This window comes from Pezoporus occidentalis, unplaced genomic scaffold, assembly GCF_034315485.1.
Source record: "Pezoporus occidentalis ecotype Australia unplaced genomic scaffold, CSIRO_AGI_Poc_V1 ctg7, whole genome shotgun sequence".
In the NCBI taxonomy this organism is placed as follows: domain Eukaryota; kingdom Metazoa; phylum Chordata; class Aves; order Psittaciformes; family Psittacidae; genus Pezoporus; species Pezoporus occidentalis.
In genome coordinates this window covers 4,092,208-4,104,507 of record NW_026916052.1, presented here as the reverse complement: position 1 = coordinate 4,104,507, position 12,300 = coordinate 4,092,208, and the positions used below count along the sequence as shown (strand labels likewise).

At 42.6% G+C, this 12,300-nt stretch overlaps 1 protein-coding gene across 13 annotated transcripts in view; it reads left to right on the top strand.

The window, feature by feature from the left end:
- The first annotated feature begins 839 nt into the window (after positions 1 to 839).
- The window catches only part of AFDN (afadin, adherens junction formation factor), a 113,991-nt gene continuing 102,530 nt past the window's right edge, over positions 840 to 12,300 (top strand). For 6 of the 13 annotated variants that reach the window (XM_062641828.1, XM_062641825.1, XM_062641822.1 and 3 more), the window contains exon 1: positions 842 to 1,181. In XM_062641828.1, the coding sequence (XP_062497812.1) occupies positions 1,071 to 1,181 (111 nt within the window). In that variant the 5' untranslated portion in view covers positions 842 to 1,070. Of the gene's footprint in view, positions 1,182 to 12,300 lie in introns of all 13 variants that reach the window. The other 7 variants (XM_062641823.1, XM_062641816.1, XM_062641817.1 and 4 more) reach the window with 2 other exon arrangements.

The window sequence follows — 12,300 nt, the reverse complement described above, 5'->3', positions numbered from 1 at the left end:
ATGCTTTAACTTCACCTCAAGTTCACCTCAAGCTGTAGCGATTTCTGACAATACAGCATTTTCAGGCAATTCCTTTCACGCAGCGATCCAAAGACACTCCTTAAACATCATTAACCACAGCAGCAGCACCCAGGGAGAGCGCGGGGTGCCGCCGAGACACAGCAAGGCCAGGGGACGAGCCGGCGGCCGCACTGTGAACGGGCAGCACCGCTCCGGCCTTGCCCCGGTGTCCCCCCCACCACCCAGGCCGTGTGCCCTACCCGCGGACACGGAGGCAGCAGGGCCTCCACCTGCGGGGTCTTTGTTCCCGCAGCCGCCCAAGCCCCTTTGTTGGTGTGAGCGCCCGGCGCGAGGCCTGCTGCCAGCAATGCCCCCACGCTCCATTCCGCCTGCCCGCGCCCCTTCACCGCGCGGAGGCACCCGTCACACCTGGCCCCGCCGCGCCCCAGCCCCCCGTCCACGGCCCGCAGCCCCCGGCCCCCGTCCCGTCCCGGTGGAGCGGCGGGAGGCAAGGAAGGGGAGGGGAGGGGAGGGGGCGCCCTCCTGAGGCGCGCGGCCGTCGCCGGGAGGTGACGGCTGCGGGAGCGCGCGCGCGCGCGCCCCGGGAGGAGGAGGAAGAGGGCGGGCTGTCCGGCGGCCGGGCGGGGGCGCGCATGGGACGGTGTGTGAGGGAGCGAGCGAGGGGAGGGCGATACCGGGGCGGAGAATAGGCGGCAGCGGCGAGTCCGCTCGGCTCAGGGCAGGCAGAACGGCGACAGACGCTGCAGAACCGGGAGACAGAGCGGCCGCCGCGCCGGCTCGGGGCATCCTTTTTCCTCCTCTCCGCCCCTCCCCCTTTCTTTTTTCTCTTCTTCCTCGCCGTCCTTCGGGGCCGATCGCTATCGGCGGCGCGATCCCGGGGCGTTTCCGCGGCGGCGGCGGCAGCGGCAGCGGGGGGAGCCGGCCCCTCCCCTCCCCAGCCGCGACTGGGGGACCCCCTGCTCCGTCCCCGTCTCCGCCCCTCGCCGGGGCTCGGCGGAGAGGGCCCGGCCTCGGCTCGGCTCGGCTCCCCGGCGGCGGGCTCGGCGAGGATGTCGGGCGGCGGCGGCAGTCGGGAGGAGGAGCGGCGCAAACTCGCCGATATCATCAACCACTGGAACGCGAACCGGCTGGACCTGTTCGAAATCAGCGACCCCACCGAGGTGAGCGACCCCGCCGCTCTCTTCCCCCCGCCGCCCGCCCCACTGCCCCCCGCGGGCCGCCGGGGAGGTGAGGCACGGCGCCCGGGCCAGGCCGCGCCCGCCTCCGCCCCGCGGCCAGCCTGGCCCCCCGCCTGGCCGGGGGTTTCGGGCATAGGCCTCCTCCCGCTCCCCGGTAACGCTCGGCCCGCTCTGGCCGGGGAGGAGGCGCCGCTCCTCGGCAGGGAGGGCTGGGGAGCGAGTGTCGGGCCCCTTGCCGTGTCCGGAGCAGCTCGGGGGAAGGCAGGTTGCAGCAGCCGGGGAAAGAAAGGGAGCGCAGGGCCGGCGCCGTCCCCTCCTCCCTCTCGCAGGCACATGCCGGCCCGACCCTGCGGGACAGACGGCTCCGGGGCAGGAAACCCTCTGGGAGCTAGAGGTGGTGAAAGAAGGCGGGCAAGGGCGGTAATACAGAAGCTACCCCTAATCGCGACCTCGAAACAGGTTATCTCCGTGGGGGTTGGTTTTTTTTGTGTGTTTGCCTGTGAGTTACACAGAACCGAAAGGCGGCTGGTGGAAGAGAAGGGCTGGGAAGACTGGTTGTGGGCTTTTATTGTTGTTGCTGCTTGCTTGTTTCTTGAAACACTCGGCTTTGTGCAGAAGGTGCCTCGTCCAAGGCGACCCGCTGTAGTTCAGCGGCTGCCCGAGCCGCTGGTGCATTCTCCGGGGCAGCTTTCCCCGGGGCGTGACGGGCGGACGGAGTGCTTTGGCTCGGTGCAAAGTAAATACCAGGAGCAGGTTCGTAGTCCTGAGTTCACATGTTGTACTGGAAAAACACAGCGGGTAATTTCTTCCTAATGAAATGGGTGTTTCTAATGGCTGAGAGAGGCTGGGTTTTACTCTTCAAAAAAAGCCCTAATAGCCAAACCACACCCTACCGCTACCCCTTGTCGTGTTCCCTGTGGCTGGTTAGTGCTGTGCGTCTGGTTTGAAAGCGGCGGGGGGGGGGAGGAAGGGAGAGGGCTGGAGAGGCAGGTTACAGCCCAGTGTGTGTGTGTGTGTGGACAGCCCGCTGAAACCCTGCTCGGAGGGTGGAGGCTGGTCATGTGCATGTTCCTGGGGAAAAGTAGGAAACTCACACTTGCTCTTGGCCTGGCCCTGGTCCCGGTTGTTTATTATCAGAAGCCTCTGAGAATTCACGTTGGCTTGCTCTTTGAGCTTGCTGCTGTTTCTGCACCCAGGTGCTGTCTGCTAGTGTAGCCACGAAAGAAGTCTTGAAAGCAATTCTTAAGATTATTAAGTCTGATGGCTTGAAGAGAATTGCTTTGGGTATATTCAGTTCTGCTCACTACATGCTGTTTCGTGAACGCCAAGACAAGGGCTTTCTGTGATTATTTTGTACATCTTGCAATATTTATCATAATTAGAGCTTCTTGCTTGTGTTGGTTAGGTTTTAACAATATCACTCTTGGCAGACAAGTCGCTTGTTCAGAAAAGCAGGCTGATGCTAGTGTGAAGGAGTACTCCTGTTTGTATTTGAGAATAGGTACAGTCTGTCTGGAATTGCAGATTGACTGCTGACTGTAGCTCAGTTTTTGTCCATTCCCAGTACATTCTAACTTCAACCTGTTTTCTTTGTTTATGGCAGACTGTGCTTCTGTAGTTTTATTGGCAAGTAGTTTAACAAATATTAGCATTTTTTAGGTCAGCTTTATGTGTTGATCATAATTAACTAGACTTTGCACAAAAGCTACCAGCTTTATTGTAGTTACTGTAGAAAGAAATAATAATTTTACTTGCATTAGCTCCACACTTTGGCAGTTAAGCCTCTGAACCTGTCTAGGGGCACTTACCACTGTCAATGATGACATTTCAGTTGAACTATGGATAGTAAAATTAAGTGCATGCATATCTCTTTGAACAGTTAAGCTTTTTAGACTACTAGTTCTAAGAATGTTTGGTAAGTCTGCAGGTGCATTTACAGCAAACAGTAGGTAACAGTTTTATAAATATATTTTCAGATAATTACAAATGTTTTTTCACTGTTACCTTGAGCTGACCCAAATTCAGCAATATTATCAATGCAGATGATGGTGTGATTCATAGGTGAACTATTTATCAGCTTTACTAGGCTGCTTGAGAGCTGACAATCTTCTGTTGTTTTCCCCACTTTTCCAGGCTCAATTTGGCCACAAGGCACATCTTGCTTATTGTAGGGGCTGCATCAAGCATGGCATCTGTGAAGATGCAGTAACCTGGATGTGACTTTTGTTGGCTGTGCCTGAGCTGGGTTGAACTGGGTCATTTTAAACTGTACAGACATGGTTGCAGGCCTGCAGGGTTAGCTTTTCAGCTAGCACATATCCGTACTGCAAGCTGTCACCCAGGAGCTTCTGGTTGTGTTTATCGTGGTTCAGATACCCAGTCTTGATGCGTTAATAGTGATTCTTCGGGCATTTCTTCAGATTAAGTAACTTGTCTTCTAAGTTTCCTACATATATGGAGAGAATTTTCCACTTCCTTAATAGTAGGGTTTCAGGGAGGTATATATTGTCAGCAAAGAAAAGGAATAGTTAAATCTAATGTAAATTGACCAGAGCTGTGACAGCATAGCTTAGACCAAGACAGTGAAAGGTGCTTGCATGTGACCTACTGATGTACCTCGGTGTTAGTTTGAAAAGTCTAATTCTTTGGTGAGACACAATTGCTATAATTCCATTGGGTCCTCACCACTTACATTGACAGTATAAAATGTAACTTGGCTTTGAATGCATAGGGTAGTATTTTGAAAGCACTCTAAATGTGTGTGTCTTTTTTGTTTGTTTTTCCAGATAGGTGTTTCATGAAATTAATCGGTTGGAATTCCTGTTAATATTTTATTATGTAGACCAGTCCTAAGGAATTAGAGGTTCGCATGTCCACTTGCCTCTTCTGAGAGTTAAACACAAATTATTTCTTAAAGTATATTGACAGTAAGATACTGAAAAGCAAATGCCTTAGGTAGGGCATATTGAGTTCTGTTAACTTTTTCCTAGATTGTTGTGTGATGTGAACAGTCAACGAAGTCATTCAGTGTTACTTTTCCCCAGTGAAACAGGGATGAAGGGAACTTTGTTCCATGCTCAAAGTTGAGTATTCTGTGTCTCCATGTGAGGAAGACTGAAGACTTACTGGGAGTGAGGGTTTCCTATCTTCGCTTGTGTTTTTGCTGATGTCACTTGTGGATTCAGGCTTGAGAGCGAAGTGGAAACTTCAATTTTATTAGATATTTACCTATTCTAAAGCTGCTGTTCTGAGAAATCTGGTAATTTGCATCATTTTTGTTCTGAAGATTTTTGGTGTTTTATTTAGAAAATAGCTGAGAGAAGCTCTGTGGCTTGAGAAGCTTAGAAATGAGCAAACCGCAGACTGTGTTTAAAGTGCTATGATTCTATGATGCTAGGTCCAGACCCTTGCTAAATATGTCTGTAATACTGGTACTAATTTAAATTTGATTAAGCTTTCCTGTCTCTATTGTAAATGATGAGGCAGCTATTCACTTTTTCAAGTCTAAGAAAAATCCAGGAGATTTTGGGGAAATACGGGATGAATCATGTTTTTGTTTGTAGATAAATCAACAGTCAGATTCAAAGTGAAACAGTATGGTAACTCTTTAAATCTGTTTCCCTTTTCATTCCACTTTCACCTTGCCTTTGTTCCAAGTATTTCCAAGTTTCTGGATGCTCTTAGTATTTGGTATGCCTTCTTTATTTTTCTTGTTTCTTTTATTTTTTTCTTGGGGTCAAGGATAGAAATGCAGTAAAAAGACTTAGATCTTCTGCAGTAGTAGATAATTGATGTTCTGATCTTGACTTAAGTCTTGGGTGATTACAGTACTCAGTTTTCAAAAAGGCGTAAGTTTGAATTAATGGTTAACAAGTGCATAGTTTTTCAGAAGCTTGTATATAAGAAATTATTTGCATTTATATGCTTTTTTAAAATTAAAGTGTATACTAGAATTAAGTAACTGATTATATAAAACAACTGCATAAGGATGTTTTGTGGGAGAGCAAGGAATGCAAAGGCATTTTAGAGTAGTGTGTTTATCGCTATGGGATAGAATAAATACAAATCCTCTGGAAAGCATTTAAGACTTGTTGGTTTAAGATGCGTAAGTAAGGGGTTATAATTATTGTTGATCTTGATGACAAAATTTCCATCTTTCATGTATGCTTTGATAACTTTATCTGAGAGGAAGAGAAGCACTGTGTTTTTTCTAAACATGACTTGTGGGTTAGGAATGTGAATTGCATCTAATTTTTTGGGACTGACACTTTTCAGAAGAGGCAGGTTTTTTTCTAATTGTCCAGGGGCTTGGGGATGGTTATCAGAAACATTGATCTGTTGCAGTTTTGTTTTCCGATAGAGAAAGCTGTTCTAAACTGATCTAATATACCTATGTATTAACAAAAGTAGAAAGATCTAATCAGAAAGCTTAGAAAAGCAGCATTGCATTATGGGTGATTCTACTCGTGGAAGTGTAAGTGATAGGGAAACGTCATCTAAGTGGTGGAAATGCTTGTGCCCTCTGAATGTGTCAGATTCCAGTAGTTTTAACTAGTGGGACCCTGCAAACTTGTATAGCTCTCAAGAAGCTGATTAATGTGTCTGAAAATACTATATTTCTGAGTTTGTCAAACCTATGATATGGAAAATACATTCTCTTTGCAGCAAATGTTTAAGCTAATATTTAGGCAGCCGGGAAAGGTGTCTTAGAATCTTAAAAGCTGGTGCCTTTGTGTTTTAGTGAGCAGAATATTTTTCAGTGACTGCTATCACTAAACACAGTTTAAGAGGAGGTAAAAACACTGAAGTGTTACTTTGAGGTTAGCCATTTCTAGATGCAGATTACTGAGTCTGTTGAGTTCTGGTTTTGCATTGAAATGGCTGGAGGAAAGAAGTCAGGGACTCAGGTCTGCTCATTTGCATCAAAAGAGCTATTTGGAGACGAGTTTTCTTTTACAGAGTAAAAGTGAATAGTCTGTCTCTTTACAAACGAACTATAACCACTGCTATCTAGAGGGCAGTAAGAAATATGAGTTAAGATCTTGACCACAATCTACAGATGCCATAATGTCATGAAAATATTTCTAGGAAGAAGCTTTATGCTGTGCTTTTAATATGCCTCATGTAAGATATTTCTTGAGTTAGTGGCTAATTAGGTCCATACAATTCAGACATACTGGCTTTAAGAATTCCCTCCTGATGTGTGAATATGTTCCCTGCCTAAAATGCAATTGACAAGCATTATTTTTCAGTTGGAAAAAAATCTGCTAGTACTCTGGACGTGTTAGAGGTTTACTTTGTTTGCACAAGTGTGGTTTGTTTTTTTGTTTTGTTTTCCTGACAAAAATAATTCTCTTTCAGAAAGGTTAAAAGAAAAAAAACCCACCCCATACTTTTATGATTTTTTGGAAGAAAATCTTGCTTTACAATTTGTAAAATCTTGCTTTTGTCTGTAAATGCTTTTGTCATCTAAATGGGGCAAGAGAAACAAGAGCTAAGCTGGGAGGTGTTAAAAGCTGAAGTGAACTAGTGTTTGTGGTACGGATATAGAACTAAGAAACCGCTCTGAATTTATCTTTCTGTCAATAGTTTCTTGAAAAGTTGCTTTGTTACAAATGAAAGAAAGTAGATTGTGGCAATGGACAATTCCATGTGTGTTGCATAGAGAACAACTTCTTTTGACCAGTGGTTCTGATGAAGGTGGAAATGGAAAACAGGATGTGAAGTGGTAAACTGAATGTTACGATAAACTTAAGTGAAATCAAATTTAGGAGTTATTCCAGATAAGTAATGGATTATTTCTTCTGTCTTCCAAAAGTAACTTCACAGTTAATTGAAGCCTCTACTGAAGTGTATTTGAATCAATATATAGGTAATTCTTGATTTTTTTAGAGATTTTTAGTTAGGAACACTAATTAAGTATAAGATACATATTTAGTGATGCTTGTTTCGGTGAACAGATAGGTACGGGATTTTGCTTTTAGCTTGTGAAAAGGCCAAAGCCTATTAATCCTTTCTGTTAAGGTGTTTATGTTGTTTTTGGAGATCTTTTCTCTTTTCACTAAAAAAAAAAAAAAACAACAAAAAACAAACCAAAAAACCCGCAACAAACCCACAGAACCAAACAGCTGCAGTTAAATGCAAAAACATTTTAGGAGGATGGGCTTTTTTTAAACTGGGTATAAAATCGCAACGTATGAATGATTTCAGTAATTGTTAAGCAGCGTATTCACATAATTGCGTACTCACATAATTATGTTTGTTAAGTAGCTGAGATGAAGGCAAGTGGGCAACATGTTGCATTATGTCTAGCTCATAGCAGAGTTAAGAACTGCCATATAGACAGCTGTCATCTAGTTTTGTACATCAAGATCTGAAATGGTAAAGTTGAGCGCACATTTCCTTGGAACTTTTTTGATATTTTTGTAAAAATATCATGGAATTGTAGAATGGTTTGGGCTGGAAGGGACCTTAAGGGATCATCTATTTCCAGCCACCCTGCCATGGGCAGGGCACCTTCTACTAATGCAGCACAATATGTTTCTCTTTCTGTACGGAATCAAGATGACTGAAAGTGAAAATCCTCAAGGACCATTGCTTTTTCTGATTTGTTGGCTTTCCTTTGTTCTCTCTTTCTCTTTGCTTGTTCATTTCCTAACCTCCTTCCATACTCTTGTTTTCAAGGAAGGGAATGTAAACTTGACTGATTTGCATTAAGGTGCGCCTTTTGTTTTTATTACGTGCTAAGGAGTCAAGAATGTGGAAATTTACGCTAAAATTTACAGTAACAACACTAATTTTAACATTTTCATTGAGTTCAGTGGCCTCTGTAAAGGAAATGTTCATATCTTTTCAAGTTGCAGCTCAGTGTTTTCTGTAGCCAAATATTGGAACCTGACTTTTTTTTCTGCCTTGGTTTATCTTTATGAATAAGGGGCTTAGAAATACTCTTTAGATAACTTTTTTTTTTTCTTTCAATGAATATTGTCAAGATAAAGCCTAACTGGGTATTAGGTAGTTCTTTTGGATGCACACATGACTTAGCTCATAATGGTAGTTAAACACTCTGAAGAGATTCTCCCTTCTTTCCTCCCCCTCCCCCTTTAAATGAGGATAAAAATTATCTACTGCTTTTCTGTAACTGTCCCTCTTTAGAACTTTGATATTCTAAGATTAAATCAGGAGACAACAGAGATAAAATTCTGCATTAGTAGTGGTAGTTCAGGTCTAGCAGTAACTTCTGAGCTATCTTCCTGGGCCTTACATTGCCTTGTGAACTTCTTCATGATGAACAAATGTATAAGGTCATAACTACTTTTTGCAGCAGGAAGGTAAACTTTCCATGTGATTGGTTGCCCTCAGTCATCAAACTGCACGTCTGCCTTTCATTGCTGTCTAGTTTGGGTCTCTAGCAAGATTTAAAAAAAACTGCTTTGACACGAAGTCCCATGTTTATTGCTGCTTTTTAAGTGTTTAGTACTCCTGTTTTGCTGGTACTTTCTTATTCTAGGTGACTTTTACTTTTTCTCTGTTAGGCGTCTATAACTTGGTAGAACCATTTTTGTGTAATACTTCAGGATTATGGTCATCTACTTCTGTTAAAAGCTGTAGCCTCAAGGTTATCAACAGATTAGTATTATCATATGTTAGATTTCATTGCATTTTCTACAGCTGCTTGGTTTCCTTGTGTGCTCACCTATAAGTTAGACCCTTTGCTCAGCCTCTCTTCAGATCATCTTTTATCTCAGATAGTTTTACGAGGGAGCCATTCTGCTGATACCACCTTTCCTCCTTATGAAGAAGCTGACTAGATACTGCTTTCCACATTTCTCTCCATGTTGAGCAGGGCAGGGCTCTTTATTACCCTGCTTTGTCTTGAACAGTTGTGGTGTAGATTACTAATTACTTATGGAAATGTCTTCAAAGTTTGAGTCCTGAAAGAATCTGCAAATGGGACACTAGGAAATGTAAATAATATTCCAGTGCACGTACTTATAATCTGTCTTTGAATTTCATTCTATAAATAGAAGAGTTTATGATTGTACTGATGAAATTGTATATACTCTTCTGTAAGTTTGTCCAGTCAAGAGCAGGAATTACACATCATCAACTTTGCAAGTTTTAAGCTTTCACAAGAATAATTATCAATTCATTTCTTTTTACTCACGTATTCCAAGAGTGTAAGGTACACTAGACCTGAAAAAAGTACTCAAGTTTACTGTAGTGATTATTTTCAAGGACATTAGAAAACTGCTGTGATGTAATTGGAAATTGAGTATCTTGTTTGAATACATGACTCCTAATGCCAGGTCAGTTCTTGGGTAAATAGACCAGATTGTGTGATACAGCACTAGTTGCTATAGAGTGGTGTCACACTGAAACAAAAAGTGGTGTAGATTAATGGCTTCAGGGTGGGTCTTTTAATTTATCTGTCCATTGTTTTTGTTGCTACTTTGATATGTGTTACTCTGTTGTAACTAGAGCTATGGTATATGAAAACTCTCACAACAATTTACTACCTAGTGTTACATTATGGTTTCCTGATGAATTTTTTTTTAAGGCTTGCTCTTGGTGAGTTGTATCCTAGGGCATGGCTGAATTTTTTGTTTTCTCTGTGGTGAAAGCACCTTTATAGTGGGGAAGAAGTGAAAGAATGAGCTGTCTGGCAACAATATATGTTTGGCAAACAAAGTGTGTTTTCTGTAGCAGTATCTCTGAACTCAAGTTTCAGTGCCTGGATTTTTCAAGCACCCCATGAGCTCTTTAGTAGAGCATTCTCTTTGTCAGATGAGTTGTCTTCTCAGTCCACACTTGAGTACAGGCAGATGCACAACTTAATTGCAGTGTCAGGCTTGCAAAACCCAGTGGAAGATCAGAATTCCCCTTAATGAAGTTTAGTGGCTGTTGTATAGCCTGCAGTTGGGCAAAAGAGTTCAAACCACAAAGAAACTCTCACCCAATGAATACATCAACAAAGGGTCTCCTTCTGTCTGCCCTCCCAGAAAGTGCTCTACTTTGAGCAGTACATCAGCTTGAAATTAAAAATGACCCTTTAACTATTTTGGTTTTGTTCTCAATTTTAATAAAAACAATTGTTCCAGGTTCTCAATTCTAAAAATACCAGGACAGTGCTGTCTGTGTTGCAGTGTCCTCCTAGACAGGAAGATATTTATGTGGAAACAAACCAAATTGTTACCAGGTTGCGTTTTAGAAAGTTTTGCATAGATAAAATCATCTTTGTAATGTAATTTCTTTTTATGTTGGGAAATCTGGCTTGTATTCACCTTCCATGTATAGTTTGATAATATTTACTGTGCTTGGATCATATCCAAGCATTGCATGCTTCTTGTAGAATGCTGGGTGTTTTATTAGGAAACATGTTATTTCCATTTAAAGTGATAACTGTACTGAACATGAATGCTATTCATTTTCAGTGTAGAATGACAGAATGGAAGTTTTAAGAGTTAACATCTACTGTGTTTATTCTGGCTATTGAAAGACTGGGATAGATTGTTTTCATATCTGGAAAAGGAAAATAATTTGAAAATTGTGTTGGAAAGACAATGTTTACTAATGAAAATATTGCTCAATCCTGCTAATTGGTTTTGGTGGGTTGCCTGTTACGTCTAGCGTTTGCTCTATAGTGAGGAAACTAAAAAGTGCAATTACTTAAGATTACTGCGTTTTGCAGTCTAATGCTTTAGCTTTGTCAAAGCTTTAACAATAAACGGAGGGGGGAAACAGCTGTTCCCTACTTCAAAAGTTGGTGAAATGCTCTGACAAAGCCCTTCTTTATTTTGTGTATAAGAGATATATTGGAATGCTTTTGATAAAGTCTCCAGAAATACTGAAATTATGTCTAATATTACAAGTTGTTGCCATAGCACAGCAAGAGCTATTTCAATAAATTCAGCTGTAAATGCCTATAGCAAGTTTTTTTCAGGCAAATAAGAATTGACGTGGAGATTACAAAATGAAGAGACAAATGAAGTAATTTTATGCAGTGACTGTTGGCATATTCACTGAAGCCATTTACAAGCATCTAAAGACCTAACCATTACAAAGTCATGAAATTATTACAGTCCCAGGAAGTGCTCAAGACATGAGGTGGGCTTACAGTCTGTCTCAGGTGTTTTAGACGTTTAACAAGGAAAAAAAAATGTAGAAGAAGAGAGGTATTGTCTCTGTCGTAGAACCTTTGTTAGGATTTACAGTGAAACATCTGGTTTTCTGTTACCTTCTGATTACTGTCTGTCTGTAGCTTTCGACTGAAGTTGGCCTGTAAGGTAAGATCTGTGATGACCTTACAGTGTCTGAATTTCAGTGTTCAAAATCACTGAAGTAGCTATCAAAAAAGAATACCTTAATGGTAACAATGATCTTAACTGATACTGACTCAGTATCTTGAGTAGTAGTAGTTCTGAAGGAGTAGTTCTGAAGTAATTAGGAGTTATTAATTCCTATTGGAAGTAAATTCTTTGCAGGCTTCTACAGGCTCCAGAATACTTATGTCACGCTTCACTTTCCCACCTGCATTAAGATTGAGCATGAACTCAGAAAATCAGGTCATCAAATTTATGAGAGATTAGAGGAATCTGAAAACTTTGCCTTCGCATAGTAATAACCTTCATTATCTTGTGTGATAACTGTCAAGTGCACTGCAGAATTTGGGCAGCTGTACCAATGTGAGGCAGTCATGTACTAAAGCAGAGTAATGTACAACACTCTGATCGTGGCGGTCTGAAGTTTGTAAAAGCCTGTTGAAATACAGCACTTACCTGAAGTGTCTGTCTTACCTGCAGTGGTTCACAACTGTCACTAGGTCTTTGAGCAGCCCTGTGCGCATGGATGCTCATAAATACCCATATGCATAATTATAAATGCACTGATTTAGCTCTCTCAGTAAACCTGCTTATGTGGAAATCTTCTCCCACGTTTCTCATACAGACACTCTGCCCTCAAAATCTAAAATGCACACCCCTGAACTGGACACCCAATCTTAGGGTGAAAAATGCCAGTTACAACATTTGTACCTGTTTATCTTGCTACACAGGGAGACCCCAGGAACATGGCTTTGTGATTATCCAGCTTTATCAATAGC